Below are 17,843 nucleotides of genomic sequence, written 5' to 3' on the forward strand. Positions count from 1 at the left end.
AATGATGTCAGTACGACTAAGCCCTATGGGAAAACTTCGAAATGCCTCATTTATAATCTTTTGCGATTTTATTAAAGATATATATTTCTTTCACAGATGGTAATGAAGCCATCAACTGATTTCTCTGCATTTGATATGGTGAACAATGTATGCATTTAACATTGTTCTGTATATCTGACCTCGTACTTTCACATTATTGTTTTGATAACCGTTGTAAGTTGTAGTCTAGTCTCGTCAGACCGCCATTGTTACTTCTTTATAAAATGGACTGAGTGGCTTATTCTGACATGTGACTAACATGTTAAATTGGCAGCACATCGATGTAACACACCAGTAAGTAGAAGGTGGTTAATGGTGTTCACTTTTTTTTTCTGTGAATATCAGTTTTATGTACTTTCATCTTTTGATAAAGCTTCATTGAATTGGAAATGTTCACTAGTTTTCCTGGCTCCAGTTCTCCAGGGGTCCAGTCTCTGTGATGGAGCTCTTAACGGGGATCTTACCCTACCTGATGATGTCACTGGTAGATGGTGGTGTGGCGTTCAGGGCCTTAGACCTCACTAAGTGACTGGAAGAGTCCCACTCCTCAAGAATTACACACACTTGATAATAGCATTACATCACACACACACACACACACACACACACACACACACACACACACACACACACACACACACACACAAACACACACACACACACACACACACACACACCTACTTCCCACCCATAACTGGGGCTGTCACCCTGTATACGCCTAATGAGGATAAACTCCCCTTTAACCTCACTGAGGAATCCCATTAATTGTGTCTCCACTGATGGGCCTTCCATCCCCTCCTCTTTTCTCTACATCAGGAGCTGTGAGGCTGAAGAAGGCCCACAGCGAGCGCCCCCATATGTTGTACAATATAATATGTACAATATTCCAATGCGCTACCTCTATGGTTAGGTTGTGGTTAAGTTTGGACGGCTACCATGGCCACAGTTAAAAGGAAGCATCGGGGACGGATGGCATGGGAAGGAAAGCGAGTAGTTGTGTCTACTGTCACACATCGTATACCCAACCAAACATTCAACATCTAGAGGGTTTGATCTGAAGTGTCAAGCAAATTTCAAGCAAACTTTTTCAAGGTCACAAAAAAGAAGCGAGAATTAGGCTTATTTCCATCTACTGGTTTAGGGAGGAAACACTCTGCTCCAGCGGGGTTTGGTCCGATGGTCCTAATGGCAATGTTTTATGCTGTCCAAAGGCAAAGACAAGCATTCACGTTTTAGGAAGACAGTCATGTTAACACATTGTACAATTCCTACATTCTGCTTTTACACTAAATGTTTCTTTCGTTCAGGTAGAGAGCACTAGAGCATGGCTATTCACCACTCCCCCACTCTCCAAGGACCACTTAAGGACGGACACCGAAGATGAAACATTAATAGGCTTAGCCTAATTTGGGTTAGAGGGCAAACATAGGTAAAGGTGAATTATTTACAGTGCATGGACACAGTCTTGCGAGGTAGTGGGATGGAGCTTGGGTTGCTACACTCAAACTCGACATCTTACACTTAATGCAGAACGGTTTGCATGTAAAAGTTCCATTTAAAGTCCTGTGCACTGCTCAGTTTCAGCATTGCTGCTGAAGCCCAACCTCAGATTTACCCCAATTTCCCGAGATGCCACACTCACTCCATTGTGTTAGGAAGGGATGTACCTAATAACCATGTCAATGCTGGTAGGAGTACACATAATCGTTCTGCTGCATGTGGACATCATCACAATCCACATGATCTTTCATATTTATTCTATTATTTTATCTTATTGCATTTCATCCTCAAACACTCAAACACATAAAAAGCCTCAAAATATGATTGGTGTCGAGGGAAACAGAGGATAAGAGAAAACGACGGGATCAACCTTAAATATAAATGCTTTAAAACCGGTACCCGAAAAGGTTGCTAATGTTTTTATTGCATTAACAGACACTATTTCTTCTCCTTTTTTCACATTTATTGTATTTGTCAAAAAAGTTGCGTTATATTATCAGTAGATTTGAAAAGCTTTGGTGCATGGAGTTTGCATGTTCTCCCCGTGGCAGCGTGGGTTCTCTCCGGGCTCTCCGGCTTCCTCCCACAGTCCAAAGACATGCTGCAGGTTAATTGATCTCTAAATGTCCCATAGGTGTGAATGTGAGAGTGAATGGTTGTATGTCCCTACATGTGCCCTTGATGGACTGGCGGCCTGTCCAGGGTGTCCCCTGCCTTCGCCCTATGTCAGCTGGGATAGGCTCCAGCGCCCCCGCGACCCTAATGAGGATAAGCGGTATTGAAAATGGATGGATGGATGGATGGATGGATGAATGGATGGAGCATGTTGACGCACAATTGTTAGCGTCCATGTGAACAGTTAAGTTGAAATCTCTGAAATATTGTCCATGTAACCGCAAATAACGTCCACCCTACACATGCCTGAAACCAGGAGCTCCTACTACCAGTTCCAAATACTATATTACAAACAAGAGAGGTAAACAGATATACCATCTGCTTATATTTGTCCGCAACCTTCCTGTTATGATTTACTTTTACAATTCTATCATTACATTTCATTATTTATCTCGTTGAGAGCAGGAATATCGCACAGTTCCCGCAGGTGAATGGCAAGCCAACTGGATGGATATGATTGCCCTGTAGTGTATCTCAGTAGAATAAAGCTGTGGTGTGTGTGTGTGTGTGTGTGTGTGTGAGAGAGTGGTGCAGTTGTCATCTCACCCCGAACATTTGCCGTAGGTCAGGGTCTCGGAAACGGAAAGGGATGTTGGAGACATGCAACCTCTTGGGCTGCTGCTTCTCCGACGAATCGCTGGACTGCAGGTGGAGCTGCTGGGAGCCCTCCGTCTGTACCACCTCCTCCGCCTGCTGCAGGGAAAAACAGCGAGCCAAAGATTAGCTGCTATCATGTCAAAAAACACAAAAAAAAAGAAAAACGGATGAGAAGCAAGGTGGTTCAGCTGGATGTCTCACATTGAAACAATTGAAAAAAGACATCCTATATAATAGAGGAACTGAAATATATGAAGAAAGTAGAGAAGTGTGCGACGGTGAAGGACGAGTCATTTTTTATTACTGAACTCTCCCCTCTCGTCTCTCATGACATTGATTTGTGCTCTGGGACATTAAGGAAACAACATTAAACAACCCGTGACATGTCAACACCAGAGCATGCGTTTATCATGGGCCTCGGAGAGGAAAAGCAGGGCGAAGAGAGCGAAGGGAGGTGGCTTGACTGAGCTCGCTCGCTCAGGACACCTTTTGAGTTCAGTATGTTCTTATTGGACAATTGCCCACCTCAGGATCCAGGTTCAGATCCAACATTCAATGCCAATGCAGGAAGTAGTTTTCCCTCTATTGAGAGGAAAAAGTAGGGTGTTACTGAGAGGCTACGGTTCTAACTAGTGCACCACTGTGCTGCCTCTGCCTTCCACAGTCTAATTATAAGAAGAAGAACATAATAATAATGATTCAATGTATTATTATTATTTGTTGAAAGAAGTTAAATACAAATTGAATTGTATTTTTTGCACTACTGACATAATCATTGTACTCTGCAGGGACAGTATTTTACAGTACTGATTTTCTGCAACTATGACTCTAAGACATTTCTGGATTAAAGCAATGTGGAAATATGTATTTCTCATTATTATGTTCTGAATTTCTTAACAACTAGAAATATAGAACTATATCCATCTAACAACCTACCATCGAGGGATTTATTCTGCTTTGAAAGTGAGACTGACAGTAATGCGAGTGCTGTACTGGAATGTCTTGGGGAAAGAGGGAGCTCGAGATTTAACAGCTGATCTACACTCCAACCCGCTCTTATAGCCATGAACTTTGGGTAATGAAAGAAACAATGAGGTGGTTGCAGATACAAGCAGCCGGAATGAAGTTTCCTCCACAGCGTGGCCTTAGAGGTGAGGAGGCTAGGAGGCGAGGAGCTCAGACATCTGAAAAGAACTTTGGGTGGAACTGCTTCTCTAGCAAGGAGCCAGGTAAGGTGGTCCAGGTATCTGATTGGACTGCTTCCCTGTGGAGTTATTCTGAGTACGTCCACAGCCCTGTGGAGACCCAGAACAGGCTGGAGGGATTACACATCCCATCTGGCCTGGGAGCTGTCTGCTTGAGGCCGTCTGTGCTACATAACCTGTTCGCACCACAACCAATAAGTGGTGGCACATGGATGGATGGAAGGAGGTGACATCATGCCATGTTAGAAGGTCATGTGATGTATTTGGTCCCCTTTTCTTTTTGTTAGACACACACAGTCAGAAGACACATCTGTAGGTCAAGGAAGAAAATCTCCTGACTGTCAAATGCAAATTGAAATGAATCGGTAATTGTGGTTCTGGTATAAAGTTGAGAGGTATTGGAATATTTTACAGTGAAAGGGATCAGAAATAGTCAAACACTCGTAGACATGATGAAAAAGAAACCTGGTAACACTGCATTGTTAGCCTGGTTTGATATTGACTAAGCTTGGACAGGTTGGCTCTCATGACAGTTTTGTTTATTATTCATATTAGGAGTTGAAGGCTCCTTTCGAAACCTAGTTCCCTTGTAGCCTTTACCACTTTGGTGATTTTTATTTGTTCTAATGGGAAGCCCATGTATCAATGCATTCCATAGGGCAGAACCAAGCCATGGGTAAAGCAGTGGCCTCCGGGCAAAGAGGAGGACCTCCCACAACTACTTCATCTGAAACACAAGACTCAGCACACTATCAGTGGTATTGAGTGCTGAAACTATTGGTTTAACTCTATGAACGCTGGCAGGAGTTGTCGGATAGACGGCATCAGTTTATTTGGTTATTTTCAGCTTGCAATGAATTGTATCTATAACGCTGTTTGCTACATAGCAAACTAACAGCTGCGATTGTCTTTTTTTAGTGAGTGTCTGATTTGAGACAACGCTACCTGTTGAAATCCATGCACTATCGTGTACACAGTGTGCTACATGGGGAAGTGTCTGAGTTAAGAACTGCATCAGACTCATGAAGCTTCAGGTAAGACCTGCAGCCATAGGCACTCGGAGGCCTGTGAGAGTCACAAGTCCGAAACATGACAACAAATAATTTCTCTCATTAAGTAAACTACAATTCATGTTGGTTTGATGAATATTGCCTTAGTTATGAAGGGAAACGTTACAGTAACAGATACAGTCAGACACTTTTGCACGTTGCAGTCTTCGTAACAAAAAATAAAAAGATAAAACAATTCCCTCCTGCTGAAAAGCCAGGAGCGATGCAGGAAATGAGATGCCCTTTATTCTGAACCATCATCTGAAGCCCCCTGCTGGTCATAACATATACCTCTTTTAATGCATCACACTGTTAATGTGTGTTACTGTATGTGCTGGTAGCCTTCAGGTGAGTCTATTCTGGCCTCATTGTGAAAACACCTCTCTCTCTCTCTCTCTGTGCTTGTGCGTTATGCGTTTGCAGTGAGGAGCAAAAAAGGAGTGCGAGCAGAAGGAGTTGATGCACACGGATGGAGGGATGTAGATAGAAAGAGTGAAAAAGAGAGCTGAAAGACGTAACGATGATGCCAGCTAAACCTGCCCGATCAATGAGAGAGAAGTGCTGAAGGTAGCAGCAGAGACAGAAAGAGAGAGGGAGAGGGGGGAGAGAGGGAGAGCGCATGGGGAACAGTAAGGGCGGGCGAGTTCAGAGATGCATGCAGGCTAAGTGCTGATTGAAGGGAGAACAGTAAAAAGGGAGAACAGTAAAAAGGGAGAGATGGGCAAGTGAGGATAATAGCATTACATCACACACACACACACACACACACACACACACTGATAATGTGCCCGTGTGTGAGAAAGAGAGAGTCTTATCAGTCCTTGGGACACTGGGACCCTGTGATGATAAAGCACACTCTACACTCTACACAGACACACAGTCCGGGCTGTGGGCTCGGGTTTTGCAGGTCAGATGGATGGTGTGCACACAAGTGTAATTATCCCGTCAGTCCCCTGCACCTCCACCTCTACACTTCAACATCCACTGAACCTCTGTGCCACGAGACACACTGCGCTTACCGTATTTACTTATTTTACTTTGACTGGACGATTTTTAGAATCAATCATTTTCCTGCTGCACACGGTCCTGATCCAGTTCTGCTGTGACAGGGACCGCAACAGGAGGTCCTGGACCTGCAGACCCTCTAAGTCAGGACAGGGAGGTCTGGAGGTGGAGCCTAAAGACTAAAGGCTAATACACAAGTTCTCACTCTGAACTCATACACCCTTTGTCCTCTTTCAATCATGTGATCCAGAACAGCACTGCAGCTTTACACTATACAGGGGTATTAAATGCCCCCAGCCCGTCTGGTCTCTCAGGACTCGGCCTAGCTTCCCCGTGACATTCAAAACAGTTTACATAATGTTGATAACCCTCATAGTGAACCTTGAATACATTTATTTTTTGCATTTACACTAGCAGTGATATTTCCGTATCATAGGACTCACTCTGTACTATTAAATAGTTTTTCCACCACAATAATGATTTGACTTATCTGAACTTGAGACCACATCACCACAGAACAATACAAACTGAGTTTTCAGTGATCTCAGTCATCTTTGATTATCTATTTCTATATGGCAGTGCAGTGGTTTTGGAAGTATATATTTTTTTCACTTTAGCTTTTTGGCTTGTGTAATAATACTATTTCTCATTTGATGGCCATCAGTTTGAATTATTATATTATATTAAATTATATGAAACCCATGAGCAAGAACCAATCCGAACTGTGAGAAATAGTGCTTTTGACTGCAGTATGCCTAATTTAGATTATGCTATTTGAGTGATGATGGAGCAGCTACGGTGTTAGCATAGCATAGCACTGTGGACCCAGAAACAAAGGCGTTTGGTTTTCAAACTCTTCTGGGAGTTCCACAACAGGTAAAGCAGCGATAGCGGCTGTTTGACGACGGAAAGAAACATTGTTGGCAGCAAAGAAGCTCTGAACAATCTGGTGGTATCTATATGGCGCTAAGGCCCCTCTTCCTCTCCGGCGAGTAACACGGTGGAGGAAAATCCCTTTGCGTCTTGTGTGAACACAGCATTACACAGTATGTGAAATAATCCGGTTCAGAGTAGCCAATGCGTCACAAATCCCTACATAGAGTATGTTTCCCTTGTTGATCCCTGTTCCACTGGAATCTCCCATTCAGCGTGTGTGTTAGCACATGAAGCTGGCTGTAGTCTTTCATTAAGCTTAGCATGGTACGGAATGGAACGGCTTTAATGCGGTAAGCCTTCTTCTGCCACATTCAAAGAGCTCAAATCCGTCTCTGCACTTCTTTCCTTCTCTGTGGACGCCATGCCTCCACCATTCATGGTGTGTGCGCAGCCAGGCAGGAAGGAGAAATAATTACATAAACATTATCATACACAAGCAGCCCGAGCTTCCTCCACTTTCACCACGGAGACAGTACTGAGCTGTACAGTCTGTGTGTGTGTGCGTGTGTTTGTGTGTGTATGTGTGTGTGAAGCTGTAAAGAACTAATCTACCCAACCAAGCCCCCCTCTTGCCAGCCACACAGTCACACACAAGCTGCCCAAAACGTCCCAAACTCCTCCACCTGATTACACACCCACTTAGATCTCCCAGATGTGTCGTTACTGTGTTTTTGAGTGAACATGTGTGCATATCTGTGTGCGCGTGTGTGTGTGTGAGAATTGCTGAGCTCAGCAGTGCCCCTTTCCCAAGCCTATAATTGAAGCTATCAGATGGGAGGGCTGCCAGACGGGTAGATTACACACGGTTAGGCTGCTACAGAGCCTTTTCTCACCAGGGATTAGAGCAACACACACACACGCGCACACACACGCATGCACGCACGCACACACAAACACACACACACACGCACACACAAACCCACGGGCACTTGAAAGGAGACAAGAAAGTAAACTTGGCTCCATCTTTAATCCCCACCTCTGTTTTCGAAGGTGGTCTCTGTCATCCAACGATGTGACTGACAACACATGTGACAGCTGTGGAAAACGCTACATCAGTGAAACAGCAAGGACCCTGGAGACCGAATAAGCATCAGAAACGAGGCAACATCTGTGAGCGCCAGACCAAAACCTCTCCCAGCAGCCATCGGGAAAGAGGTCAAAGGTCATCGACCAGGAGGACGGCTGGAGAAAGATCAGGGAGCACCTTCATATCTGAGACGGAGACGGGGTAACCGCTTGGCCAAATATACGGCGCCCTGTTCATACACCCCTGAAGTTCCAAACTGAAACATCCCTGTGGACAGCTGAGCGATATCTCCAGAACAAGTGTTAAACTCCATCTGCTGAGGAAGGCCATGATATGTCACTAATTCCTGTGCATAGATAACAATTGAATGTATGGGCACCAAGATATGCGTCTCTGGATGTATATTCAAATACATTTTCTTTGAGATAACAATTCTGATTCCACAATATGATATATTTACCCAACTGCAACTGGTATTTACACAACACGCATTAATGCAGTGGAGTAACGAGCATGGGCGTCGTTAGGCCTATTTTAGGGGGGCTTTAGCCCCCCACCAAAATGTTCTTCTGCCCCACAAATAATTTGGCATTATTGTATTTTTTGTTGTCATTAAATTAGACTATTGTTTCTGACATTACATTACATTACATTACATGTCATTTAGCTGACACTTTTATTCAAAGCGACTTACAATAAGTGCATTAAACCATGACACATTATTTATAACTAACATACTACATATGGGCGTGCGTCCAGGTTTGTATGTTTTCTCCCCCTTCAAATTACAATCCAATAGCCTATCATCATACTTAACGATATATATAAAGCCTGGGCACTAGGACCATGGGGAGGCTGCTGCGCTGACTCTCTCATTCTGCCAAGTAACGTCTCTTGTCAACCACAACCAGGAGTTTAGCTCAAAGTAAATGAGTGAACCTGTAAATCTAGGGCCCTATTTCTTATACGTGGCTAACGTGTTTAGCGGGATAATTTCGCGATGTGAGGTCCTGGGACAGGGATGTCGTATGTGTACAGATTGTAAAGCCCTCTGAGGAAAATTTGTAATTTGTGATATTGGGCTATACAAAATAAACTGAATTGAATTGAATTGAATTACACAAGTGAGGCTTTTCGGTTCCTCGAAGCAAGTTTGGAAAAATCACCATAGCAACACATCAAAAAATTGTCTAGCTTGATAATCTGGCCACGCCCCCTGAAGGAAATGGCATGTCCTTTCCTCAGAGATCCCATTGAGGAAGGAGCGATATTAGTTACATTAGCGTTTCATAGAGAATGAGTTCTTCGAGATCGCCAAGATCCGTTATCGCATGACGATGACTTCCTTTATGAGCGCTATCGATTCTGACCTCGAGCCGTACATTGAACACCACAAGCCGCAGCAGAGCATTGACTGTCTCACAGATTGTTTGCAGAGCTTTGCGCTTTTTTGCGAGTGGTAGATTTTTGTACAGTGTCGGCGATGCGGAGAACATGGGGAAAGCCGCTGTCCGTGTAAATGCAATAAAAATGCATGAATATATACTTATATATGATCTACTTGTTCTGAAAGAGTTGAGATAGTTATTTTAGATCTCATTGGATGATGAATGCCATCACACCGACTGCCAGCAGGCACATTTAAAGAATGAGGCACTTAAAATGAGCCGATACATTTTCCCAACACTGATGCTGCGTTGCGAGTAGATTCATACTACTAGCTAGACAGTTCACAGGATAGTTGCGCGTGCCCGTCCGACTTCAAAAGCCATGATTTACTAACAGCACAAAGGCAAATTAACTCAATGGATGAGCCTCTTTTTCTCCGCTGACGAGCAGGAGGTGATCATGAAGGTATATGAGGAATTCCAGACCATAATCATGGCAAAATCGAATCAATTCATTCACTTCACTCGCGATTGAGAGGGGGCGTGGCTTATCTCCATGGAAACATTTATAACTTCCGCCATCCACCATGGAAGAAATAATCACTATTTCTGCTTTATACATCCCACAAACGTCGGAACATTTAATGCCCTCATGTTTGGGTTCATAACATTAATATTATATATATATATATATATATATATATATATATATATATATATATATTGTGGCATCACCAGGGGACAGGTAGTGGAGGGGCGCTACATCCCCACACAGGATCAGCGCCCACACCACAAAATGGCGCTACATCTCCCAGACTGCCTCACCACTCACACAGCTGCCGGTGCTTAATATACCTAATTGAGGCAGGGCTGGGAGACTGGATAAAAGGCAGATGGGAGAGCACAACGGGGGAGAGGAGCTGGAAGATCGGCCGAAGAGTGGACAACTCTGTGGAGCAGGAAAACACCACCGTTACCACGAAGAGGACCTGGTAACGGGAACTTGAGAGACAGTGTTTTGTTTAGTTTTGGTTAATGGAACCCTTTTCTCCTCCGGGACACTTTGAGTTGACGGACTGACATTTTTTGATTGTTTTGATTTAATGGAGCCCTCTGAGGTGCCGGTGCTGGAAGAATAAACCCACCTTTTTACTTTCTAAACGTCTGTGTGTCACTTTTCCAGACTCTCGTGCACTGCCCCACCCTAGCTTGCCCTAGGGACAACCCGTGACGCTAAAATATTTATACATAACATCACCCGTAGGCTCACACAGCTCAGTAACTTTCATCGACTACGTCTAGATAAATGGATGAAAATCCTCTTTATTCGCATTCATTCGTCTGAGCATTGACTTTCATGAAATCTACTCGCAACGCAGCATCAGTGTTGTGAAAATGTATCGGCTCATTTTTAGTGTGGAGATGACCATATATAACTTTTATTGCATTTACACGGACATGGCCAGGGAACGTAATGAACACATCCATGAGTTTCACCAAAACCACAGCGGCTTTCCCGATGTTCTGCATCGCTGACACTGTAGAACAATGTACCACACTGTACAACAATATACCACAAGGCTCTGCATACAGTCTGTGAGACAGTCAATGACCGGCTGCGGCGTGTAGTGTTCAATGAACGGCTCGAGAAGGTCTGTGATAAATGATTCCTTGAGGGCAGAATCGATAGCGCTCATATAGGAAGTCATAATTGCGGGGCTACTTGTGGTTCCTAGAGTCCTAAAAAGTAGGATGGGAGCCAGAGCCTTCAGTTATCAAGCTCCTCTTTTATGGAACCAGCTTCCACTTTCAGTCCGGGAGGCAGACACAGTCACCTCATTTAAGAACAGACTTAAGACTTTCCTCTTTAATAGTGCTTATAGTTAGGGCTGAATCAGGTTTGCCCTGGTCGAGCCCCTTGATATGCTGCTATAGGCTTATAGGCTGCTGGGGGATGTTTTAGGATACACTGAGCACCTATCTCCTCTTCTCTCTCTCCTTATGGATGAATTTACATCTCTCCATTGCACCTTATTAACTCTGCTTCCTCCCCGGAGTCGTTGTGACTTCACGTCTCATAGGGTCCATTGGACCTGGAGGTGTCTGATGCCTGGTGAGCCGGCCTCCCGCGTTGGCCCTGCTGATGCGCCTCCTCTCTACCTCCTTCTGTTTCATGGATTGGAGTTCCATTCATACATTGTCATATTCATGTAATGTGTTTATGTAACTTTGTAAATGCTGTTCATTCTGTACACATGACATCTATTGCATCTGTCCATCCGGGGAGAGGGATCCTCCTCTGTTGCTCTCCTGAAGGTTTCTTCCCTTTTTTCCCTGTCAAAGGTTATTTTTGGGGAGTTTTTCCTGATTCGATGTGAGGTCAAAGGTCAGGGATGTCGTATGTGTACAGATTGTAAAGCCCTCTGAGGCAAATTTGTAATTTGTGATATTGGGCTATACAAAATAAACTGAATTGAATTGAATTGAATTGAATAATCACGTGATAACGGATCTTGGCGATCTCGAAGAACTCTCTCCCTATAAAACGTTAATCTAACAAATATTGCTCCTTCATCAATGAGGAAGTGAGCTGCCACTTTCTTCAGGGGGTGATTTTGCCAAACTTGGTTCGAGGAACCGAAAACCCTGACTTGTCTCATCTGGAAAATTATCCCGCTAACCACGTTAGCCAGGTACGAGAAATAGGGCCCAGGCCCACAAAGGTCAGAAGCAACGTTGATGGAACAACAACAGTATGAATCTGATATATTGGTATGACAGTAAATGTAGTAAGTGCCTTTTAGGCCACACGTGTGCACAGCAGAGTGTCTCTTTCCTTTATCCTGCAGTAACGATGTCTCTTGACAGTAACAGTTACAGCCTGTGACAAACTCTCCAGAGCGACTGTAAAACACTCCCAGTAATGCTGACTGTACCGAGCCTTCTCCTCTCGGCGGACTCCCCCACTCTGCCATCACTGTCTGTAGGCTCCCATATCTTCCCAGCGTGCGCCATTCTTATTGGCCCTGACAGCTTGAAGGCTCCTCAACGAGAGACAAGTGGTGTTGCAGCTAACTATGGTGTGGCCGTCCTGAGTGTTGCCTGTGTGGACGTGTGTCTCTGCAGTTCTGTGCTGAAATGCAGCTTCACATTTGGCTCATTTATCAGTGACATCTGTCCCTGCTGCGCGTGGAAAAGTGTGTATTTATATAGTCCCTGCATGCATTTGGACACTTCTTAAAATAAAAATCTCCTCTCTCCTCATTCTGTATATCTTTTGGATCTCATTTTCTCTCTTGTTTTATGTATTTTCTCAGATATTTAAAGCTTTTATTGGAGCAGAGGATGGGGTTATTTTTTACTTTTTAAGTTCTCGGCTTCACGTTGTGTGAAGTGTGGTGTCAAAGGAACTTCAGAAAGATCGTCTAGAGTCAGCGAGAGAGTTTCCACTGGCGGTTGCCTGCATGCTTCCCAGCGTGTCACCCACAATTACAGACGTGTTTGGGCTGCAACTCTCTGTCTAAGCTAACTATCTCCAAAACGTAAAACCTTCAAAGGAGAACAGCACACTGGGGATTGGTGGCTAAAATATACACAAGTTAAATCATAAGAATTGTAGGTGTCCCTGAGAGCATTCCTTTGCATTGTAAAGTCAGATTCAACTCACTGTTTTCATCCCATGGCCACTGTAACAATAACCTGTGAGAGGTTCAACAAACACACTGAAGCTAATCTCAGAGACGTGTTGTTGAGTTAGAGCTTATTGATTCACAATAAGCATTTCATGTGCTACCCGAGGGATTATAATTCCAAATACAGGTCTGACACGGAATTCTGCAGCAGCCAGGGTTGAATGCACCTGTTAGACCTCCCTGAGGGCAAACAGGGTCTGTGTAGTATTCCAACATCAACGATCTATGTACAGAACCTTCCCAACCTCGTGCAGGCTATCAGAAGAATACATAACGTACCCAGGACACACTTGGTTCGAACCCCCAGAGTCTCGTCACAACAGGACGTCATCAGGGACGGACTGATGAAGAAAGAGTAGATTGGGTGACACAGGATGCAGGGTGTCTCAGGGGGAACCTGGTCTGCAAATCCTGGTGCAGCTGCATCACCATGACGACAGATTCCGAGTGAGGCGTTCACATGCTCGCGCACAATGAAGTCACGTGAATGGAAACACTTCAGAGAGATTTTATGTGTGGTCATGATCACCACAGTATGTATCTCTAATTTAGCTATGATGTGTTGTGTAGAAATAGGTTTAATAAAAAAGCGAAAGAGAATGAGCTGAATGAGATAGTTTTTTGAAACAGAGGAGATATTTGAGGAGATGATAATGACCTGTCAAGTCCTCCCAACTTATGTAACCCCAAGGGATGCAACCTATGCTCATATAATGGATTATATAACACATGAAAGGTTTCTTCTCATTTTGGTTGGTGAGTCCAGCAAAACGTATACATTTCTGCTTGTTACATGTCTACAGTCTTTTCTACATAAACCTCCGTCTTCACAGGGAACAACAAGTGGAGGTTTGGGCAACGAAACTACTCATTAGATTATGTTTAGGAAAATATTGTGTGGTTTGAAATAACTACTAACTAATATTGTTGTTGAGATAACTACAGAAGGGGCATAACTTAAAGTTATGACAAGGAACTTGTATGGAAATATGGAAATAGCCTATCTTCTTGCCGATTGGCTCGTTTACTAACAGCAACTTTAAGTACGGAAGTTACGTGACGTTAAATAAATCAATGTACAGGGAAGCGAACAGCGGCCTCCTGGCTGAACGAGCAGTTTTTATTTTTATTTTGTGGAATATCTACAAATTACAGCGCATTCATTTTTGTTGGTGTGAAAATTAACGTATGAAAACAGCCTGCTCAACTTTGTATTGAAAGAAAATGGAGTGAATCCCCTCACTCCTTATGGTTCATAAAGGTGAGGTGTTGGACTCACCGTTACTGTGTTGGCTGTGAGGGCGGGGCTGCTGCTGTCGTTTCCCGGCTGTTCGCTCTGCGTTAGTGCCGCCGTGTACAGTGCCAGGGCGTGCTCGGCCACCGTGCTTGGTCCTGTGTAGTCTGCAGGCGGGTGAGCGTGGGGCGTGGCGTACTCAGCTGGGATGCCATTCTGTGGTGGAGGGGGGTACTGGGCCGGTGGGAAAGGTTGAGCCATGGCTTCAGGGGGAGCTGGGGCCTCTTGGTTACCCTGCATGGAGAGTGAGGGAAGGAACACAGCAAGCCAACTGGTTAATAAGGGTTGACTGGTTTATTTGTCTGAGTCGTGGTTAAGCTTGTCAAGTAGTTCATGTAATGGAGAATGTGGATGTCTGTATACTGGTTTTGATAGGCAGACAGTGAGGCAAATGTTTTTTCACAATTTTAGTCTCAAACAGCCTTTAACCATCATGAGACACATTGCTGAAATGTCCTCAAATGTTATTATGAATCTTATTATATGTTAAATCTATCTATATATTACATCTATTTTAATTTCCCCATTTTGATGTGAATAATGGCAGGTTCACCCCGGGGCTTTTTACTGAAAGGGTCAAAGCTTTCCCTCAAAACTAGCAGAAAGAATTCTGCTTCCCATAGATTGAGCAATTATTGCCATTAATTGAGCCTATTAAGCTGTGGTTGGAGTTAGAGCATCAGTATCCCTCAGACTTAGTGATGTGGCATCATCTAAAAGTGTCTGACACAACTGTTCTCAGAGGGGTCTGACAATGTTGGTACATTTCTGAAACAATTTGGCAATACTTCCCACCTACCCAAGGATGTGTGGAAAGCGATCCGTTTTAAACTTCTCTCTCAAATTTCTCATTTTTTATGATTTTATTTTGCATGACGTTAGACCAGGTTTCCTTTTTTCTTTCAAATATTCTCAAAGTATCTTTGAACATTTTCCACACTGTTCCCATGAGCGGAATGCCACGAGACTTCTGGAAGTTTTCTCATTCGTCTTTGCCCCAAATGTGACCTTAAGGAAGAGGTACAAACACCTTAGTGCCCCCTACAGACATGGTCAACAACACTTCATACAACCTGGTTGGATTGGAGCATCCAGGATGTACATCCCATAGTATCTATTCCATATACTGTATGCTATTAAATAAAGGCCAAGCACAACCTTTAAGGTAATACAACAAGACAAAAATACCAGCAAGAATTTCAGTATATGAGTAATTAAACATAATCTGTTGATTTACCATCAGTTCAAGAGTAAAACATTATTTATTTGTTTTTTTTTGGCCAATTTTGCCAAGCCATAATTTCCCTGTTAGTGATGCTTTGAATTTATCCTGAATCGGGAAGCAAATCTTGGCATGATTGGCAGTGAAGTTGGAGAGAGAAGTTTTAAGTGGGTCTATAAGACTGAGAGTGAAGCTGTGACAGGACAGGAGTAAGGGGGACTCAGTTGATCCGTGTATCTCATTGAGTTAGAATAACAGCCGTGGTATGGTCCCAACATGCCGACAGTGACGAGACCGAGAGATAACACCATCAAACTACATGCCTGTCTGTCAGTAAACACCCAACGAGATAATAAGATCAAATGAAAATACAACACGTGGTATTGTGAGTGCCTGAGAGAGAGTGAGAGTGTATCCTTTATACATGGCATGAGAAGAATGTTGGCTTTATTTGAAGAACAGAAGCCTGTTTGATCACAACATAAACCACCTCACCCACGCAGAACAATCTTTCTCTGTGGTGAGATGTCCACACAAACAGTGTAACAGCAAAGGGACGGAGCAACACACAGACCAAAGGAAAGCGAACGCATCCCTTACAGAGACGAGAAAGATCAATTAACTGATTGAAATCCATGTTTTTAATAGAAGTTGACATTCTCCCTCTCTGCTTTTCTCCATTTAGTCCTCACTTGCTTCACTTGCTGTGATTCCTCCCCTTATCCCTGTTAAGGTGAGTGCGATGCTCTTTCACCCCTGTCCAGGCTCCCCTTCTAATTAACATGCCTGTCAGATAATCACTTCCTCCAACCGATGATGATGAATCCATCTGACTCCCTGCTTTTTTTCCGCACTGCTCAAAATCTTTTTGGAAAGCGGCTTAAAAATTTTAAAAATCAATCAGAGCAACTTTTTGAGGTGGGCCGAGAGTCTGACCTTAGCTGTTTCCAATAGCGGTATTGAAGTTGGCTATCCTTATGCATGGAGATTGATGGCGGTGAGCATAATAAAGCAGTTTGCCGATGGCTCGGCGACTTAGCTACGTCGTTGCTGGCAGAGAGTCATCTTCGACTCCCCAGGCAGAGAAGCGTTATGCTCAATTTAGGGTTTGCTTAGGCTCACTTCACACACAAATGATGAAAAATATAAATCTACAGCAGAAAACGAGTCAAGTCATCAATAACAAAACGGGACTTTGTTGTGCTTGTTAGATTTGGATGCGAGTAATGTTTTTTTAAACGCTTTGTGATGTCCTAACAGCTGAAATGAAAACTCTACTTACCTAGTACAAATACACACATATACACAGATGTATACCTGACAGCTACATTTTATTCCCTTCATCATGTGCAAACTTGTATGATCTTTTAAATCGGCTCTTATAAATCACTTACTTTTTCAGGTGGCAATATTAGAAGTGTTATCTTTGAGTTTAGCTCTTCCCTTCTCTGCTCTTCACAGATTCATTAACATCTGATAACACTGTTTTTACCAAATGAATTTCATTGCTGAGATCTTTGATAACATTGACATTGCTACGACCAAGTTAGACAGGTCAGGAAACAGGAGCGCTGTCGGTTAAAACATATACATAATCAAACTGTTTTATATGCATGATGATCCCTTTGATTTGTTTTGCAACTCTTGATGAATATCTAGGACAGACCAGTCCTCTTTCTCGATATACAATTCAAATTGATAATTTTTTTTTTTTACATTTTATATATCCATTAATTTAATTTCATCGTTAACATTATTTGGTCAAAGGTAGCTCACAATGCCTTCTCTGCAATGAAATAAATAAAAATAATTACAACTCCAATGTTCCATATACATATTTGCTCCTCTCTATGAATGTATTGATAGGAATGGAAGCATGGGTCCTAAAGCTCACCAATATTATATATAATATGATATTATATATAATACATATCATTTAATACTAAGAGCTGAAAGTGAAGTAAAAACATGCTGTCGTTGGGCAACAAGCCGGCAACCACAACATAATCATGGAGCCCGTTCCTGACAAATCTGTGAAACCTGTTTGAGAGAAGATCGTTGTTTGAAATACGCAAGGTCGTAAGACCCCTTTGATTGACACATGAGACCCCCTGAAAACTTCAATAGTTACAGTAATGTGTTACTTGGAATTGTCCCTAAAAAGTCTTTTAAAAGCTTCTTAATGGCCAGTTTTCATTATTCAACTATAAAACC

At 43.1% G+C, this 17,843-nt stretch overlaps 1 protein-coding gene across 2 annotated transcripts in view; it reads right to left on the reverse strand.

Annotated features, from left to right (window-relative positions):
- rbfox3a (RNA binding fox-1 homolog 3a) overlaps positions 1–17,843 on the reverse strand; it is a 172,037-nt gene that overhangs the window by 36,967 nt on the left and 117,227 nt on the right. Inside the window, exons 2-3 of one of the 2 annotated variants that reach the window (XM_034559377.1) lie at positions 14,393–14,641; positions 2,761–2,907 (exon numbers count right to left, since the gene is read on the reverse strand). In XM_034559377.1, the coding sequence (XP_034415268.1) occupies positions 2,761–2,907; positions 14,393–14,608 (363 nt within the window). In that variant the 5' untranslated portion in view covers positions 14,609–14,641. Of the gene's footprint in view, positions 1–2,760; positions 2,908–14,392; positions 14,660–17,843 lie in introns of those variants that run through there. The other variant, XM_034559378.1, reaches the window with a different exon arrangement.

This window comes from Cyclopterus lumpus, chromosome 19 (assembly GCF_009769545.1).
Source record: "Cyclopterus lumpus isolate fCycLum1 chromosome 19, fCycLum1.pri, whole genome shotgun sequence".
Taxonomy (NCBI): domain Eukaryota; kingdom Metazoa; phylum Chordata; class Actinopteri; order Perciformes; family Cyclopteridae; genus Cyclopterus; species Cyclopterus lumpus.